The sequence below is a fragment of the Mustela putorius genome, unplaced genomic scaffold (genome assembly GCF_011764305.1).
Source record: "Mustela putorius furo isolate JIRA1106 unplaced genomic scaffold, ASM1176430v1.1 tig00000698_pilon_pilon_pilon, whole genome shotgun sequence".
NCBI lineage: Eukaryota > Metazoa > Chordata > Mammalia > Carnivora > Mustelidae > Mustela > Mustela putorius.
The window spans coordinates 603,777-622,306 of NW_025421449.1; the positions used below are offsets into that span (position 1 = coordinate 603,777).

Genomic DNA, 18,530 nt, shown 5'->3' on the forward strand with positions numbered 1-18,530 from the left:
TAAAAAGAAAGAGCCGAGGAGGAGAATGTGGTGCATTGCCTGTGGCAATTAGTGTAGCCACTGGGAAAGAAAGTTGGCAATTTCTCAAAATTTAACTATGGAACTGCCATGTGACCCAGAATTCCACTCCTGTGCATACATATACCTAAGAGAATTGAAAACAAGAGTTCAAAAAGAACCTGTATGTGAATATTCACAGCCCCCTTATTCATAACACCCCAATGTGAAGACAACCTAAGCGATCACTTTAGAACAAATGGATAAAAAATTAGTATTCACCATTTAAAGGATTAGTTTTAGCCATAAAATGTAATGAAGTGTGGATACTTGCTTCATGAACCTCGGAAACAATAGTTAAGTTAAAGAAGCTGTAGAGGACACTTTTAGGCAAACAGGCTTGAGCAATGGAATATATAAAGGCCTATAGGCCTACCTGACTGAATACAGAGGGGACCATCCCCGGATCCACCTGAAAATATCCACAGGTCCTAACTGGCCATCGGGCCACACTTACCAAGAAAGGGAGAAATCCGCATGTGGCCATACTCATCTTCCCCCTTTCAAAAACAGCCCCCACCCACTGCCTCCCTTGCAGTTAGCTTTTCCTCAGCTCTCCAGTCTGGGACTTCATCAAGTGGCTCCCTTGAGGTGTATTCAAAAAACTTTTATCTCCTTTGTTCTGCCTCAGGGGGATTCTTTCACCAACCGCGCCATTGGCTTCCACCTGAAGGGGTCGCTCCACACCTGGGGGCCGATCAGATCCAGTTTCCCCATTTAGATACCACGGTAACCGGACACAAAGTACCGTATGTTATATAACTCTATTACTATGAAGTATCTAGGACATTCGAATCCACAGAGACAAAGACGATTAGTGGCTGTAAAAGGATGGCGGGTGCTGGAATTAAGGAGTGACTGCTTAACGGGTAGGGGTTTCCTCCGACGGTTGAGGTGGTGATGGCTGTAAGAAACTTGACTGTACAAAGGCCATCGGAGGAAAATAAAAAATAAAGGTCACTGAACTGTACAAAATATTTAAAACAGTGAATTATATGGTACGTGAATTTTATCTCAATTAAAAAAAAAAACTTAGGAAGATGGTACCCGGTATACTTCTAAGTACTTGAACTAGGAAAAAACACAGAAAAGGCGAAAAAACACAAAATGGCGGCGGGCTGGTCCGATCACGTGACCTACAATTCTTCCCTGCCCACCCTCTGAAAAGTCTTTTCTTCAGAGCTGGCGCAGAGACACTGGCGGCTCATTGTTATGGGAAGCCCAGGTAACCCTTCTAAAGCGCGCTCTAGCGCCGGCGGCTTAGTGAGCGTAGAGAGCGTATGGAAGGCTAGCTGGGGTGCGCGCACGTAGAACGTAAACCCGTAAGCGCCGTTCCTCGCAGAGATGCGGAGGAGGGGAGAGGCGTGGAGGAAGAGAGGGAAGTTGGCGCATGCGCTTAACTCTGACGGGTTTGAAATGGCTTCGGTGTTAGCCGGGACCCGATTCAGGTGAAGGTCTGGTCTTCGCGGTTGGAGCAGCAGGCGGCGGAGCCGGGGTCCTAATATCCTATCGGATCCGCTGAAGGGCCAGGAGCGACCGTTTTGGTAGCACGGCGTCCGTAGGTCGGCGACGGTGGGGCTCTCGTGGGACTGGGGCGGGAGGGCTATGGTCCCTTTTGTGCGGGTCGGAGCAGGCCCCGCGCGGCAGCCCCTCCCCCACCGCCTCGTTTTTTCGGCCCCCCTCCCCACTCCTCGGTTCTTCAGGTACACCCAGCGCCCCTCAGCCTCGGCTTGGCGGTTCTAGAGGCACTGCCGAGCGCCATCCCTCACTTCGGAGTCGCTAAGCTTTAGCTTCCCGGCCTCCGGCCCAGGGCGTCGGGTGGCTGGCGGCGGCGCGGGTTTTGGGGGATAGAGGCTCTTTGCCCGGCCTGGAGGTTAAGGGGACCAGGGCTTTCAGTAGTCCTCTCTTGGCGCTTCGCCCAGTCTCGTGAGACGGAGGATTCCGCCTTCTCTGGTCTGCGTCCCGCGAGGAGCTGGGGCTGGAAGAAGATGGATGGCCGAGCTCTGGCCCCTCCGAGTCGCGGGGGGAGGGAGAGGGTGCGCGGGCTTAGATCTTGGCCTTTCCTGGCTTGATTTTGGGGGGAGGGGGTCTTAGCGATTGTTCTTTAGGGGACATCCGTTATTTTCAACCGTTTTTCCCCTCGAGGGAGGGGAGAAGGAAAAGGAGCTCCTCGGCCCCTTTCCAACCCGAGAAAGTAAGATGTTCGTTATTTAAATGATAGTCTTAAATACTCACTCAGTGTATCGTCCCAATTTCCGTAATTGGTTCCACCACTTTCAGTCCCCAATTGATTGCCAAAAGAAACACGCAGGCTCTATTTTCTTTGAACCTGAGACTGTACTTACTAAGAACTGGGTAGATAACAGCACATGGGTTTTCTGTTAAAATGTGACAGTTTGTAGTCACGGAAAGAAGTGCCTTTCTTGTGAGTCTACCCCTAATGTATTGAAATTTGGGGCTTTTAGTGAGCTGCTTGATGTAGAATTTTTTTTGCTACATATTGGACGTTTATATGTACCTCGTTATTTATACTAGAATTTAGGAAGATTTCCTTGACAAACTTTTCTTTAATAACACTTTCATGATATTTATAGTTTCAACTTTAAAATGTGGATTATTTTTCTTAATAGATTGCTGCTATAGAAGACAAACAAGTGAAGGTGTTTTTCCCTCTTTCATCATGGCTCAGTTTGGAGGACAGAAGAATCCGCCATGGGCTACTCAATTTACAGCCACTGCGGTATCTCAGCCAGGTCAGGCCACTGAACACATGGACTGTAAACTTGGGGGTTGGGGGAGGACGTGAATTAGGCTGTGTGTGTGATATTGTAAAATGTTCCTAAATGACGTATCTTTTATTTGTGAAGCTTTTAAAAAATTGATGGATCAACTAGCACAAATCTGTTTTACACAGCAGTTTAGATAGTTCTATATAGTTTTTCAAACATATTGATTAACTTTTATTTGATTTAAATAGGCTAGCAGCTATTCATTGATTAGAGGTTGTCATTTGGAATGTTAAGATGTCAGTATGCACATGCTATACTGAAAAATAAATGTATTAAAATTTTACATTTTATGAAAAATTATATATGACTGGTTTTCCGTTGTTAGAGTTTAAAGTGGCAAACCCAGTTCTAAAGAATTGATCAAGCAAAGGAGAAAGATAAATAGGTATAAAAGAGCAAATAAGTATTTACATTTTCAAAATAAGGTCAACAGATAATGTCATTGAAAATGTATCAATAAGCTGCTTCTGTTTGCTTTAAGAAGGTTTTTTGTTTTTTTTTTTTTAACCATTTGATTTAAGGTTTGAATCTTAGAGAAGTATCCCAAGGATTCTACAGTATGAATTTCAGTTTCTTTGGGTACCCCGAAAAGTTGCAGCTTTTTCTGTTAATTTGAGTATATGTTTTATTTATGACATCTCTAATACTGGTTCTTTACTGCCTTTTACTTAAAATGTCTATTTTAGTAATTCAGGGTCGGTTAAAGAGACCCTATGACCTTCTGACTGGGTGTTATAAAATTTGGTGGACATGATTATCTTGTTAAGTAGGGGACCGTTCTTAAATGGATGCTTCGGAGTTTTTTTGTTTTTTTTTTTGTGGTTTACTTTCTTGGGGAGAGGCCTGTCACATCAGCTTCGGAGTTTTTATTGTTACTTTTCATTTGCGGGTTTAAATGGGCAGTTCTGCAGGCAACGAGATTATGAAATAATAGTTATAGATTATATTTAATTCAGATCCAGGTAGTACTTTATGTTAAATAATGGGGACTCTGGTGTTGACGTAGTTTTTTTGTTTTGTTTTTTTTTTTAAGATTTTATTTATTTATTTATTCATGAGAGACAGAGAGAGGAAGAGGCAGGGGGAGATGCAGACTCCCTGCTGGGCAGGGAGCCTGATGCAGTGCTCCATCCCAGGACGAGGGATCCATAACCTGAGCCAAAGGCAGACGCTTAACTGACTGAGCCACCCAGGCGCCCCTTGACTTAGTTTTGAAATGGGAATTGTCAACAGTTACCTTATGTCCAGAAGCAAGTCCTATGACTTGTATTTTGGTCTACTAAACATGTTTTACCTGGCTTTTTCAACATATAATTTGCTTTGTTTATTTAAAACAAGGTCAGGAACATAATATTCCGAGTGACATTTGTTTTTGAAGGATTTCATTTATTTATTTGATAGAGCAGGAGAGTAGGAGTAAGGGTGGGGGGAAGCAGGCTCCCTACTGAGCAGGGAGCCTGATGAACCTGATGTGGGGCTCCATCCCAGAACCCTGGGATCATGACCTGAGCCAAAAGCAGATGGTTAAGGAACTGAGCTACCCAGGCATCTCTATAATTTGTTTTAAGTTGATTTCTGTATTGTTCCAGTTAAATAGCTCTTCAGGGGGGAATCCTATTGTCTGTAGCTCTTAACATTTGTATTGTGGGGTGCCTGGCAGGCTCAGTTGGTTGGGTGACTGCTGAATGATCTCAGGGTCCTGGAATAGAGCCCTTGTAGGGCTTTCTGCTCAGCGGGGAGCCTGCTTCTTCCTCTCCTCCCCACTCATGGTCGCTTTTGCTATCTCTGCCTCTCAAATAAATAGATAAAATATTTTTAAAAATTTATTGTAATTACTTAAATTTACATTATACTTTTCTTGTTTTTAAGATTGAACAGAGAAGACACCAGATGTTCATGAAAATTATCAAACACAAAAGTCAGTAGTAAATATAGATCTCCCTTTTTGGCAAGAGTCCAAACATAAATAATGGGATTTGTGTAAACAGAGCTTTTATTTGTGCTGTAGGAAATTTTTATGGGTTTTCTTAGACCTTGCTGTTAATCAGTTTTTCCAAATCAAATTTTATTGATTCGTCATAACTTCAGTAAGTAGGCCAAGTGTTCTGTTAGCATATGTCTCTCTTAGCTTTCCTGTAAAAATCCTGGAGAAGGTTCTAAAGAGAACTCTCTAGTGATACTGTTTTTATTAAAATGTTTATTTTCCAGGTGCTCTATTTCAGGCTGTTTCCTAAAGCTTGCTCTTTTCTTACCTTCATCTTAAAGCCTTATTTGTGTCTAATATCTCATCTTATTAGCTGATTTTCAGAGCCACACAAATTTCTGTAAAAGTTAAATTTTCAATCCTGAGGCAATTAAAATGAGTTTTATTTACATCTCATCTAAATGGAGAATTCCCCCCCCCCCCAGGTAATCTTTACACCCAACATGGGGCTTGAACTTGCAACCCTGAGATCAGGAATCACATGCTCCAACTAGGTGAACCAACTAGGTGCCTGTGAAATAGAGAACATTCTAACCTAATTATAGTACCTCAAGTTTTCTCCTAGTAGCTTCAAGTACAATTTGAGAAAAAATTTCAGTGAAGGACATATAAGGACTTAATTTGGGCAATAGTGTAGATGCTGGATTTTTATTCTATTAAAAAAAATAATGCACCCTTTGAACTATTCCAGACATATTACTGTCAGAGGCTACTGTCATAAATAATCATGGAACAGAAAAAGGTTAACTGAGTAATTCAACTTGAATTAAGTATTTTGATCTCTCTGCCTATATTTCTGACCCTTTTTCTCCTGAGAACAGTATGAAAATACTACTCTTTTTGTATATAACATAACATGATTTTGTTCAGTTAAAGTCTTTGCTCTTCCATTTTCTGGCAAGGATATTTTGCATTTGTACTGACCTTGGAAATTCTCAGCTAAAGTGATCTAGATTTCACTACATTCACATAGATGACTGATTTTTTTTTTAATTTATTCAAGATTTTATTTATTGGACAGAGATCACAAGTGGGCAGAGAGGCAGAGAGAGAGAGGAGGAGGAGGAGGAGGAAGCAGGCTCCCTGCAGAGCAGAGAGCCTGACGCTCCATCCCAGGACCCTGGGATCATGACCCAGGCTGAAGGCAGAGCCTTTAACCCACTGAGCCACCCAGGCACCCCCTGATGACTGATTTAAAATAATATAAAGGGGCACCTGGCTGGCTCAGTTAGAGGAGCGTGGGACTCTTTACCTCAAAGAGTCATGAGTTTGAGCCCCATGTTAGGTGTAGAGAGTACTTAAATAACATAAAAAATATATATTAAAAAATTTAGGGACGCCTGGGTGGCTCAGTTGGTTGGGCAGCTGCCTTCGGCTCAGGTCATGATCCCAGCGTCCTGGGATCGAGTCCTGTGTCCCGCTCCTTGCTCAGCAGGGAGCCTGCTTCTCCCTCTGCCTCTGCCTGCCATTCTGTCTGCCTGTGCTCGCTCTCTCCCCCTCTCTCTCTCTGATAAATGAATAAAATCTTAAAAAAAAATTTAGTAAAAGCAGGCATGCTAGCAGTATAATACTGAAATATTTGGTAAAATTGAAGATCAGTGTATGGATTGTTACTGATTAATTTTGAATTCCTAGATGTTATTATCTATCATCTTTGGTTTTCTTTTCCTTTAACCCCCCAAATCAATCATATATCAAATCTTGACTTTTTTCTCCTTTGAAAATGCCCCAGGTATTCTCTGTTTTACATTTGGATAATTGTCATAGCAGCTTTCTCTTGGTTACAGGTCATATGCTAAAGTCTCTCATCTAACTTTCAGGTCCTTCTTTGCTTTTCCCAAATGTAATCCATAGTGCTTACCATAGATCCTTAAGTCAGGAAGCTTTTTTCCTCATTTCTCACTTGGTAGTGTTACTCTTTATTATCCTTTATTCAGTGTGTGTTTTTTTTTTTTTTTTTTTTTTGAAGACTTATTTATTAGGGGGCACCTGGATGGCTCTGTGCGCGTTAAGCCTCTGCGTTCGGCCCAGTTCATGGTCTCAAGGTCCTGGGATCGAGCTCCACATCTGGCTCTCTGCTTGGCAGGGAGCCTGCTTCCCCCTCTCTCTCTGCCTGCCTCTCTGCCTACCTCTCTGCCTACGTGTGATCTCTCTCTCTGTCAAATAAATAAATAAAATCTTAAAAAAAATAAATCTTAAAAAAAAAAGACTTATTTATTAGAGAGCAAGTGTGTAGGAGCAGAGGGAGAGGGAGAAGGAGACTCCCCGCTGAGTAGGGAGCCCAATGAAGGGCTCCATCCCTGGACCCCAGGATAATGACCTGAGCCAAAGGCAGATACTTAACCGACTGAGCTAACCAGGTGCCCCTCTCTTCTTTAGTTCTAATTGCTTTAATTTGCTTTCTTCTCTTACATACTGGATATGCTACTTCTTATTTCTCTTTCAGTTTCAGTGTATCTGTCAGATGTGATACAACTAAAGTATGATTTCTTTCTTTTTTTTTTTTCTCCAAGTAGGCTCCACACCCTATGAGGAGCTCAAACTCATGCCCCTGAGATCAAGAGTCATATGATCTACCTACAAAGCCAGTCAGGAGCCCCTCCTAATTTCTGTCCAAGTCAAACTATTTCAAAGCAGGATGGGACGTGTCCTAGATTCTATCTCAACAACTTTATCAGATTAGGAATTTGAGGCCTAGAAAGGTGAAAGTTGTTTAGATTTTTCAGATGGTCACAGGAGAGTTCATGTTAGATCATCAGAATTATGGTTCATTGTATCTTCCATTATTTTTACTTATCTAAAAAAAATATCTTCAAGGATTTTAGAATTCATTTCAAACTCCTTGGGATGGTATTTATGATGTTCCATCTTTCCAGCCCTATAGAACATTTCTCCTACACTGAAATAGTTCTTATTATTTCCCTATTTTTTCCATCCCCTAGCTGAAGTGCTGTGATATATATTCAGTGACAGTCATATTTGTTTCTAGAACTTTTAGGTTTGAAAGTTTAACAGTTTCCTGTGTATAAGGAGATTGAGAGAGATAACTGGTGAACCACTGATTGAATCTTTATGAGATTTCATTTTCTTTCTTTCTTTTTGTTTTTTTTAAAGATTTTATTTATTGGGTGTCTGGAGGGTTAAGTCGGTTAGGCATCTGCCTTAGGCTCAGGTCATGGTCCCTAGGTCCTGGGATTGGGCCCCATGTTGGGCTCCCTTTCAGGGAGTCTGCTTCTCCCTCTCACTTTGTCCGTCCCCCTGCTTGTTCTGTCTCTTTCTCTCTCATCGCTCACTTTTTCAAAATCCTTAAAAAAATAAAAGTTTTTAATTCTTTTAGAGTGTACATGTGAGTCGGGGAGGAGCAGGTGGGGAGAGACAAGCATATTCTCTACTGTGCATGGAGCCCAACCTGGGCTCGATACAATGACCCTGAGATCATGATTTGAGCTGAAATCAAGAGTCAGACATTTAACTGACTGAGCCACCAGGTACCCCCTGAGATATTTTTTAAAAATTATTTTTATTTTTGGGCACCTGGTTGGCTCATTTGGTTAAGCAACTGCCTTCAGCTCAGGTCATGATCCTGTGGTCCTGGGATCAAGTCCCACATAGGGCGTCCTCTGCTCTGCAGGGAGCCTGCTTCTTCCTCTCCCTCTGCCTGCCACTCCCCCTGCTTGTGCTCTCTGTCAAATGAATAAATCTGCTCAAAAAATAAAAATAAAAATTAATAAAATTTATTTCTGTTTTATGTACTTGAACTCATGAACCCAAGATCAAGAGTTGCATGTTTCACTCTTTTTTTTTTTAAAAGATTTTATTTATTTGACAGACAGATCACAAGTAGGCAGAGAGGCAGGCAGAGAGAGAGGAGGAAGCAGGCTCCATGCTGAGCAGAGAGCCTGATGTGGGGCTCGATCCCAGGACCCTGAGATCATGATCTGAGCTGAAGGCAGAGGCTTTAACCCACTGAGCGACCCAGGTGCCCCTCTTTTTTTTTTTTTTTTTTTAAGATTTTATTTATTTGAGAGAGAGAGAAACAGTGAGAGCATGAGCCAGGAGAAGGTCAGAGGGAGCAGCAGACTCTCCATGGAGCTGGGAGCCTGATGCGGGACTTGATCCCAGGACTCGGGTCATGACCTGAGCGGAAGGCAGTTGCTTAACCAACTGAACCACCCAGGCGCCCTGCATGTTCCACTCTTTAGCTACCCAAATGCCCCACCGATTGAATCTTTAACTCTTTGATTAATTATAATAGTTTGTAGATTTGACTAAAAACATTTGCATTTGTATCTGTATGTAATCATCATAATATTGAAATGTGGGGAATGAATTAGTATATTCTCCCCTATTTCTTTTGGACCATTTGTAAAATGACTGCATTCTGGTCATAGAGAAACATGAACTACTTCAGGAGTTAAAACTATAGTTATAATGTGCTTTTCAACAGGCAACTGAAGCTAATGCCGATACAGTTTTATTTATTTATTTTTTATTTTTAAAGATTTTTATTTATTTGACAGACAGAGACCACAAGTAGGCAGAGAGGCAGGCAGAGAGAGTGGAGGAAGCAGGCTCCCTGCTGAGTAGAGATCTAACGTGGGGCTTGATCCCAGGACCCTGAGATCATGACCTGAGCTGAAGGCAGAGGCTTTAACCCACTGAGCCACCCAGGGGCCCCAATACAGTTGTTTTAAATATGACTCCATTTTTCCTGCCTCTTTGTTTTGGCCCAGTTGTCATCATTTAAAACCACAACCTCTTGAATTAGCAGCTCAGATTGTTAAATTCCAGAATTCATGGTCTTTTTCAAACAAATAATAGCTGATATGCTATGTATACTTAACTTACATTAGTTACGCTTTAATGGACTTGATTATTTACAACTCATTTAGTAGGAAAAGATTGCTCCTAGTATTGGTTTAAGCCTGTTTAAACACTGCTTATGCTAGTAGTAGCAAATAGTCTCTAAAACATTTTTCTAAGAGTAAAAAAAATACCCATAAAATTTTTTTTTTTTAAAGATTTTATTTATTTGTCACAGAGAGATATCACAAGTAGGCAGAGAGGCAGGCAGAGAGAGAGGAGGAAGCAGGCTCCATGCTGAGCAGAGAGCCTGACGTGGGGCTTGATCCCGGGACCTGGAGATAATGACCTGAGCCAAAGGCAGAGGCTTAACCCACTGAGCTACCCAGGCACCCCTACACATAAAATCTTTTAAGGTTCATTGTTAATGCATACTTTTCCCCCTTAAGTAAGTATGCCTTACTTGTGCTCTTATCCAGTGATAGCTGCATTAACATCAAACTACAGGGGCACCTGGGTTGCTCAGTTACAGGCCCACCTAAGCACCTGCCTTCAGCTCAGGTCATGATCCCAGGGTCTTAAGATTGAGCCCTGCATTGGGTTCCCTGTTTAGCGATAGGGAGCCTTTTCTCCCTCTGCCACTCCCCTGCTTGTGTTCTCTTTCTCTGTCTCAAATAAATAAAATCTTAAAACCAAAACAAAACTAGGAAGCCGGGAGTACTGAGTGCCCCATCTTTCTATCCTAACTTTTCTTTTTTTTTTTTCTCCCTGTCCTAACTTGAGCATGCAGCTTTGAGGTTTTGGACTTTATTTCAGGATGACTCATCTTAATAAAGATTAAAGGTAATAAGGATTTTTAAATTTAATAGTGAGTTTGATAAGATAAAGGGACAGCAGAAAAGGGACAGGCTTCTCTTTTGTGGTTTTTTTTTTCTTTTCTCTTTCGTGTTTTAATGGTGTGTTCACTGGTTGGTAATCAGTAAAACTGCTAGTATGTCATAACACAAGTGTGTTTCAGTCATATGAAACTGATTTGACATTCTAGAAAATGATATAGAATTTACATTTGTCCTTAAACGTTTAAAAAAACTTTGGGGCGCCTGGGTGGCTCAGTCATTAAGCATCTCCCTTCAGCTCAGGTCATGATCCCAGGGTCCTGGGATGGAGCCCCGCATTGGGCTGTCTCCTCAGTGGGGAGCCTGCTTCTCCCTTTCCCACTCCCCCTGCCTGTGTTCCCTCTCTTGCTGTCTCTCTCTGTCAAATAAAGTCTTATTAAAAAGATTAAAGATAAATTAGTCCTTAAGTTTACTTGTTTACCTGGTAGCCTGTGGTCATCTAGGGGTCATTTCATAGGTTTGTCTCTGGAAGTATTGATACACAGTGTAAGCATATCTCTTTTAGAAGGGTCACAAGACCTTCAGCGATCATGTTGAATTAGGTATAGATATGTGAACAATTTTGTTGTGGATAATTGGAAAATACCTCCATTCGACAGGTGTTTGGCCACTTAGGTGGAGAGAAAGATTAAATCAGGGATTGATACTTTTATGATATGCAAATTACAGGATGATCTTACAGAATATTGATTATAATTCACAAATACTCAAGGATAGTTTCTCAGATAACCACAAAAAAGGAGTATTAATAACAAAATACACTTTATTGACAGTAAAGTCTAAAATACGAATGATTTATTTTATTTATTTTTATTTATTTGAGAGAAAGCGAGAGCACAAGCAGGGGGGACAGCAGAGGGGGAGGGAGAAACATTCCCTGATGAGCAGGGAGCCCTATGGGGGGTTCGATCCCAGGACCTGAGATCACGACCCCAGCAGAAGGCAGATGCTGAACCATCTATCTGTGCCACCCAGGTGTCCCTAAAATAAGAATTTTATTTTTTAGATTTTATTTATTTATTTGACAGAGAGACACCCAGAGAGGGAACTCAAGCAGGGGGAGCGGGAGAGGGAGAAACAGGCTCCCTACTGATCAGGGAGCCTGATGTGGGACTTGATCCTAGGATCCCAGGATCACGACCTGAGCTGAAGCAGAGGCTTAACTACTGAGTCACCCAGGTGCCCAACAGTTGGCTTCCACTCAACGTCTGGCTGTTAGTAGTGTTTTGTTTTGTTTTGTTTTGTTTTTTAAGATTTTTATGTATTTATTTGTCAGAGCACGAGAAGTTGGGGCAGCATGCAGAGCAGGCAGAGGGAGAAGCTGGCTCCCCACTGATCAAGGAGCCAGATGCTTGGGACTCAGTCCCAGAACCCAGGATCATGACCTGAGCTGAGGGCAGTGACGGTCATATTTAACTGACTGAGCCACCCAGGCATCCCTATTAGTAGTTTTTTGTTTGTAGTTTGTTATTAAAGATTCTATTTATTTGGGGCACCTGAGTGGCTCAGTCAGTTAAGCATGGGACTTGACCTCGGCCCAGGTCTTGATCTCAGGTCGTGAGTTCAAGCCCCATGTTGGGCTCCACACTGGGTGGGAAGCTACTTAAAATAAAAAAAAAAAATTTTTTAAGATTTTTCTTTTAGAGTAGAGGGGGTGTAAGCTTATGTGTGTGGTGGGGGAGGGGCAAGCAGACTTCATGCTGAGGGCAGAGCCCTAAGCCAAATCCTGACCTGAGCCAAAACCAAGAGTCAGACACTTTAACTGAGCCACCCAGGACCTAGAGATACTTTATTTTCCCTTCTAAGTCCAAAGGCTAGTTTTAAAAATTGAATGTCACTTTGTCTGATTTACAGAAACATTAATGTTTATTTATTTATTTATTTATTTAAGATTTTATTTATTTATTTGACAGAGAGATTACAAGTAGGCAGAGAGGCAGGCAGAGAGAGAGAGGAGGAAGCAGGCTCCCCGCTGAGCAGAGAGCCCCATGCGGGACTCGATCCCAGGACCCTGAGATCATGACCTGAGCCGAAGGCAGCGGCTTAACCCACTGAGCCACCCAGGCGCCCAGAAACATTAATGTTTAATTTCATTTTCAATGTCCAAGAAAAAACTTGCAGTTGAACACTGAGTAAGCCACATGTTTAGGTAATATTTCATAAAAAACTTGCAGTTGAACACTGAGTAAGCCACATGTTTAGGTAATATTTCATAAAAATTTTTTTTTTTTGTTTTGATCTTTTTTTTTTTTTAAACAAAAGTCTTATGATGAAATATAATACAGCACCTAAATTTTCAATGGCATATAGAGGCTATTAATACATGTTCTGAAATAGGGTAGTTTACATCAGTTCTGAGGTTTTTTGTTTTAAATTTATTCATTTCAGGATAAATGTGGGGCTCAAAATCATGGTGCCAAGATCAAGAGTCACATGCTTCTCCAACAGAGCCAACCAGGCACCCCCTGAATTAACTTTTAATATAAAAGAGAACTGAGCTTTATACTTTATCTTTGCTACTGTAGTTTTCCTTCTACTCATTTTAGTGTTTCACTATACTGTTTTCAGTTTTTTTCCAAAATCTTTGAATGGTAATCCTACAATGCAAAATTTGGGGAGAAATGATAATTAGAAAATATATAAATGACAAACTTATGACTATGTATTGATCCAGTCACTAACTGCTAATACATGTGAATGGAATGTTTCTTTCTTTCTTTTTTTTCCCTGTAAGCTCTACACTCAACGTGGGGCTTAAACTCATGTCCCTGAGATTGAGAGTTGCAAGCTGTACTGACTACGCCAGACAGGCACCCCATATTCCTTTTTTTTTCCTTAAGATTTTATTTTAGGGGCGCCTGAGTGGCTCAGTGAGTTGAGCCTCTGTCTTTGGCTCAGGTCATGATGTCAGGGTCCTGGGATCGAGTCCCACATCAGGTTCTCTGCTCAGTGGGGAGCCTGCTTCCCCTTCTCCCTCTCTCTGCCTGCCTCTCTTCCTACTTGTGATCTCTCTCTGTCAAATAAATAAAATCTTTAAAAAAAAAAAGATTTTATTTCAGAGAGAGAGCACAGGGAGGAGCAAGAGAAGGGAGAGGGAGAGAAAATCTCAAGCAGGACTCTGCACCACGTAGTGGAGGGGTCAATCCCACAACCTGAGGTGAAGTCAGGAGTCGGATGTTCTGACTTCTCTGGCTGGTGGCTCTGTTGACTGACCCACCTAGACGCCCCTGCTGCTGTATTTTTAATCATCAAGACATCAGTATTGTCTTAAAGCCTTGTGTCTGTATTTGCTTCCCTGTGTATGAATGGCTTACATAGATAGAAGACTGTATGGTGGTCCTAGAAAAAGAATGCCATCAACAAATCAACTAATTGGTACTTCCTTTCATTAGGAATATTTTATTCCAAGATCCTACGCTATTGGTAGTTAATTTCGGGGGATTCAGAAACTATATGTGGATTTTCATCTGTGTATGGAGGCCAAGAACCTTTAACTCCCACGTTGTTTACAGGTCACCTGTAATTTTGTTGTAGTTTCTAATTTATCACGCTGTTAACAGTAGAAGACAGATGTGTCTATCATCCTATCTGCTTAATGCTAGACTGCTTGCTGTATGATGCCAGGATTCAGAACACTTAAAAAAGTAATAGGAGAAAAGAGTTTGTGTTACTTTCTGGAAATTGGTACCAACAGAATGAAACATCAGATCTGAGGTCAGAGCTCAGGTGGGTGAAGGAGTTGGGTTATGATACGTGAATCACGGATGTTACTCTGTCAAATGTGTATCATGCCAATCTTAGAATTTAAAGTACTATTTTTTTCCTGTGATCTTTATTTTGTGTTCAGTGCGTATTTTGCTTCTGTTGTTCTAAAACAGTGCTTCTTAACCTTTTTGGTCTGTAATCCTCTTGAAAACTGAGGAAAGCTTTGAACTTTCTCTCATTGTAGTTTTGCTTTTAATTTTAAAAGGTTAACAGGATCCATTGATTATAACCTCGGTCCTAGATTTCAGTACCTTCTCCTTTATTCTCATTGTAGTTAACCTCATTTTGAACTTGTGCTGGTATTAAGATAGTCTCTACTTCTATTTATATTCATTAAGGCTAGTCCTGGTTTCCTCTTTCTGCCATTTGTGATATCTGACTTTCCTTAAAAATAAGAAAAGATGAATGTGGTAAAGACGTACACCATTTAGAAATTTTTGTCTGCCTTAGACTCTGCCTTTCCTCACCCCTCCTTTTTTAATTAAAAAAAAAGCAGTATTTTTTGCAAAGAGTAATTTGTAATTTATAAGAACTACAAACATACTTTCTGGGATTTTTGTTTTTGCTTTATTTTGTTGTTCGTTTGTTTTATTTTTGAGTAAAATTAGTCTGGGGGTACCTGGGTGGCTCAGTGGGTTAAGCCTCTGCCTTCGGCTCAGGTCATGATCTCAAGGTCCTGGGATCAAACCTCGCATTGGGCTCTCTGTTCTACTTGTGAAGCCCTTCTCTCTGTCTATTTGTGATCTCTCTCCCTGTTAAATAAATAAAATCTTTAAAAATAAATAAGTAAATAAGATTAGTCTGAACTTTATTTTTTAATTTATTTGACTCAGAGAGAGAGAGAGATCACGAGTAGGCAGAGAGGCAGGTAGAGAGAGAGGGCAAAGCAGGCTCCCTGCAGAGCGGAGAGCCCAGTGGGAGCTGTCCCAGGACCCTGAGGTCATGACCTGAGCTGAAGGCAGAGGCTTAACCCACTGAGCCACCTAGGCGCCCCCTAGTCTGAACTTTTAAACAACTGATTATGAACCTTGTACTTCTAAAGATTTTCTGGGATATTCTAGACTAGGTGCTTCAGTTAATTCATTAACGTTCTTTGTTCTGTTCTTACAAAGCAAAATATTGTTCTTTTTATAAGGTTGTTAACTAATAATTATAGAGCAGCATTTTTTGAGGTTGTTTTCAGATACAAGCAAGATGCTTTGGAAACGGGAGTGTTCCATGTGTAAATATTGCTTTTATGGCAATCTTTTGGGATTCAGAATGCTGAGTTGGCATATTAAAGGTTCTGAGAAATTCTGCAGTAAAAATATGTGCTTAAATCACTGTTTCCTAAACTTTTAAGTAAGCTCTTTGACCATTGTAGGTCTTAAACTCATGACCCTGTGATCAGGAATTGCATACTCTAGCAGCTGAGCCAGCCAGATGCCCCGTTCCCTCAGCTTTTTAAACCTTGGGCCCTTTCTAATTTTCCGACTTCAATGTCCTGTGGAGCTAGTCATTGTATCAGGAAATACAATTTTAAGAACAGGAGTGCTGCACTGCAGTTTTTATGTATTTTATTTATTTTTTATATTTATTATTTATTTTAAAGATTTCATTTATTCATTAGAGAGAGAGAGGCAGAGAAAGCACAAGCAGGGGGAGGGAAAAGCAGGCTTCCCTCTGAGTTGGGAGCCTGACATGGGCCTGGATCCCAGGACCTGGAGATCATGACCTGAGCCAAAGGCAAACACTTAACAACTGAGCCACCCAAGTGCCCCATACACTGCAGTTTTTAGTTGATTGCTTTTTTGCATTCAGTGGAATTGTATGAAAACATCAAGTAAAATCTTTCTCATGTTTCTTGAGCTTTTTAAGCATACATTAAACATTAAGTACCTAATTTATCATTCTGAGTCCTCTAAGTTTGGTTTAATCAAATTACAGTTTTAAGTCACTATGGTTAATCTTGTCTCATTGTCCAGTGTAGTAGTGGACTAAAATTAAAAACTTTTTGTGCTTTAAAACACAAAAGTTAGGATGCCTGGGTAGCTTAGTCAGTTTAAGCATTTGCCTTTGGCTCAGGTCATGATCTCCAGGTTCCAGGAGTTAGCCCCCATGCCCAACTTCCAGCTCAACAGGGAATCTGTTTCTCCCTCTCCCTCTGCCCCTCCTTCTTTGCTCATGCTCTCTTTCTCACTTTCTCTCTCACAGAAATAAATAAAACCTTAAAAAAAACCAAACCCACAAAAGCTGCTTTGGTCTGTTTCCTAGTATTTAAATCTTTAATGCAAAATAAGTGTATGAAAATTTTGTCCAATGGAAAGTTTTAGGGTGGATCACTTTCATTAACACTGTCTTCAATATGTGATTCACATTTATTGAGATAAAACAGTAAATTCAAGAGAAGTATAATAGTACACTTTATTTTTTCCTCTTTTCCTAAAAATACTTCTTGAGAGCAGTTTAGCCTCTTGGTCTAGGTAAGGGTAGTTGTGTTCATTATGTAGTTTAATTTTATAGAATAATGTCTTGTATCTATTATGATATAAAAATTTAGTATAAAGCCACTGGGATCTCAGGAGGCACTTGAATCAATTACATTTATTTTTTTATTTTTAATATTTTATTTATTTGACAGAGACAACCAGAAAAGGAACACAAGCAAGGGGAGTGGGGGAGGGAGAAGCAGGCTTCCCGCTCGCTGAGTGGGGAACCCGATGCCAGGCTTGATCCCCAACCCTGGGATCATGACCTGAGCCACCCAGGTGCCCTGAATCAATTAAATTTAACAAGCATTACTGGAATTTTGCTTTATGTTTTTACTGGACAATGGCAGAACATAATTCATAACTTAGCACTTACGGAAAACTCCTAGAAAGGATCCGAATAATGCTCTTTTTTTTTCCTTTTCCTTTCTAATCTCATTTTAGCTGCATTGGGTGTTCAACAACCATCACTCCTTGGAGCATCTCCTACCATTTATACCCAGCAAACTGCATTAGCAGCAGCAGGACTTACCACACAAACCCCAGCAAACTATCAGTTAACTCAGACTGCAGCCTTACAGCAACAAGCTGCAGCCGCAGCAGCTGCATTGCAACAGGTGAGTCTTCCCTGGTTTTCAGTGTGTGGCATAGTAAACCGTCATATCTGAGTAGCCAGATAATTTTAAAGAATTAATAATAGTGGGGTTTTGTTCTGTTGGGGTTTTTTGTTTGTTTGTTTGTTTTTAGATTTATGTATTTGAGAGAGCGAGCCTGTGCTTGCACATGCACACAAATGCACATGGTGGAGGGGCAGAGGGAGAAGGAGAATCCCAAACAAACTCTGTGCTGAGCATGGAGCCTAAGGTGGGGCTGGATCCCAGGTCCCTGAGATCATGACCTGAGCTGAAACCAAGAAACTTAACTAACTTTTCCACCCAGGCACCCCAATAATTGTGCGTTTTTATTATGCTTATTGTTTTTTCATGTAATAAAAATTGTATGTGCCTAAGACATACAGAATGGTACAGTTGGACAATCAAAATTCATAAAACTGGCAGTTCTTATACCTCGGTTATTTGAATAAAATTCAGTTCTTAATTCCTGAGTATAAGGAATCATCATTTTGGTTTATTTTGGAGAACTTTAGTTGTTCCACAAAATTTCTTTATAGTGTGATTTTGTTTATGTATTTGTATGTATGTATATTGCTTCTTGAGAATGAATAAAACTGACTTCATATTTTTCTTTGAAAAATCTTTTTTTCCAGCAATATTCACAACCTCAGCAGGCCTTGTATAGTGTGCAACAACAGGTTAGTTTATATTTTTCGTGTTAAAAACTGATATAAAAAAATAATTTGTCCCAGATTCAGTTTATATAGATTTTATTTCCTGTACGCTACATTAATGTGTGATTTGAATTCTTTGGGGGTGGGCTAAATGAGGTAGGCAAAAAGGAATGTCTCTGAGGGAGAGGACTATAGAAGAGAAGTCCTGAAAATCCAAGTAATTAATAGCATGTCTTTGTCACATTTCTTCCTTTCCTTCCTCCCTCGTTTCTTTCTTGCTTTCTTTTTTTCTTTCAGAGTTTGATTCATTTATATATTTGAGAGAGAGCATGAGGAAGAGGGGAGGATCATAGTGAGAGGGAGAGGCAGACTCCCCACTTAGCAGGGAGCCTGAACTGTGCTGGATCCCAGGACCCCAGGATCCCAGGTTCAGAACCAGAACTGAAGGCAGATGCTTAATTAACTGAAGCCACCTAGGTG

General features: G+C 40.8%; 1 protein-coding gene across 3 annotated transcripts in view; it reads left to right on the forward strand.

Annotated features, from left to right (window-relative positions):
• Window positions 1-1,403: 1,403 nt before the first annotated feature.
• Window positions 1,404-18,530, forward strand: part of CCAR1 (cell division cycle and apoptosis regulator 1) — a 67,513-nt gene continuing 50,386 nt past the window's right edge. For 2 of the 3 annotated variants that reach the window (XM_045083436.1, XM_045083438.1), the window contains exons 1-4: window positions 1,404-1,619; window positions 2,688-2,810; window positions 17,207-17,379; window positions 18,030-18,074. In XM_045083436.1, coding sequence (XP_044939371.1) covers window positions 2,738-2,810; window positions 17,207-17,379; window positions 18,030-18,074 — 291 coding nt within the window. In that variant the 5' untranslated portion in view covers window positions 1,404-1,619; window positions 2,688-2,737. Of the gene's footprint in view, window positions 1,630-2,687; window positions 2,811-17,206; window positions 17,380-18,029; window positions 18,075-18,530 lie in introns of all 3 variants that reach the window. The other variant, XM_045083437.1, reaches the window with a different exon arrangement.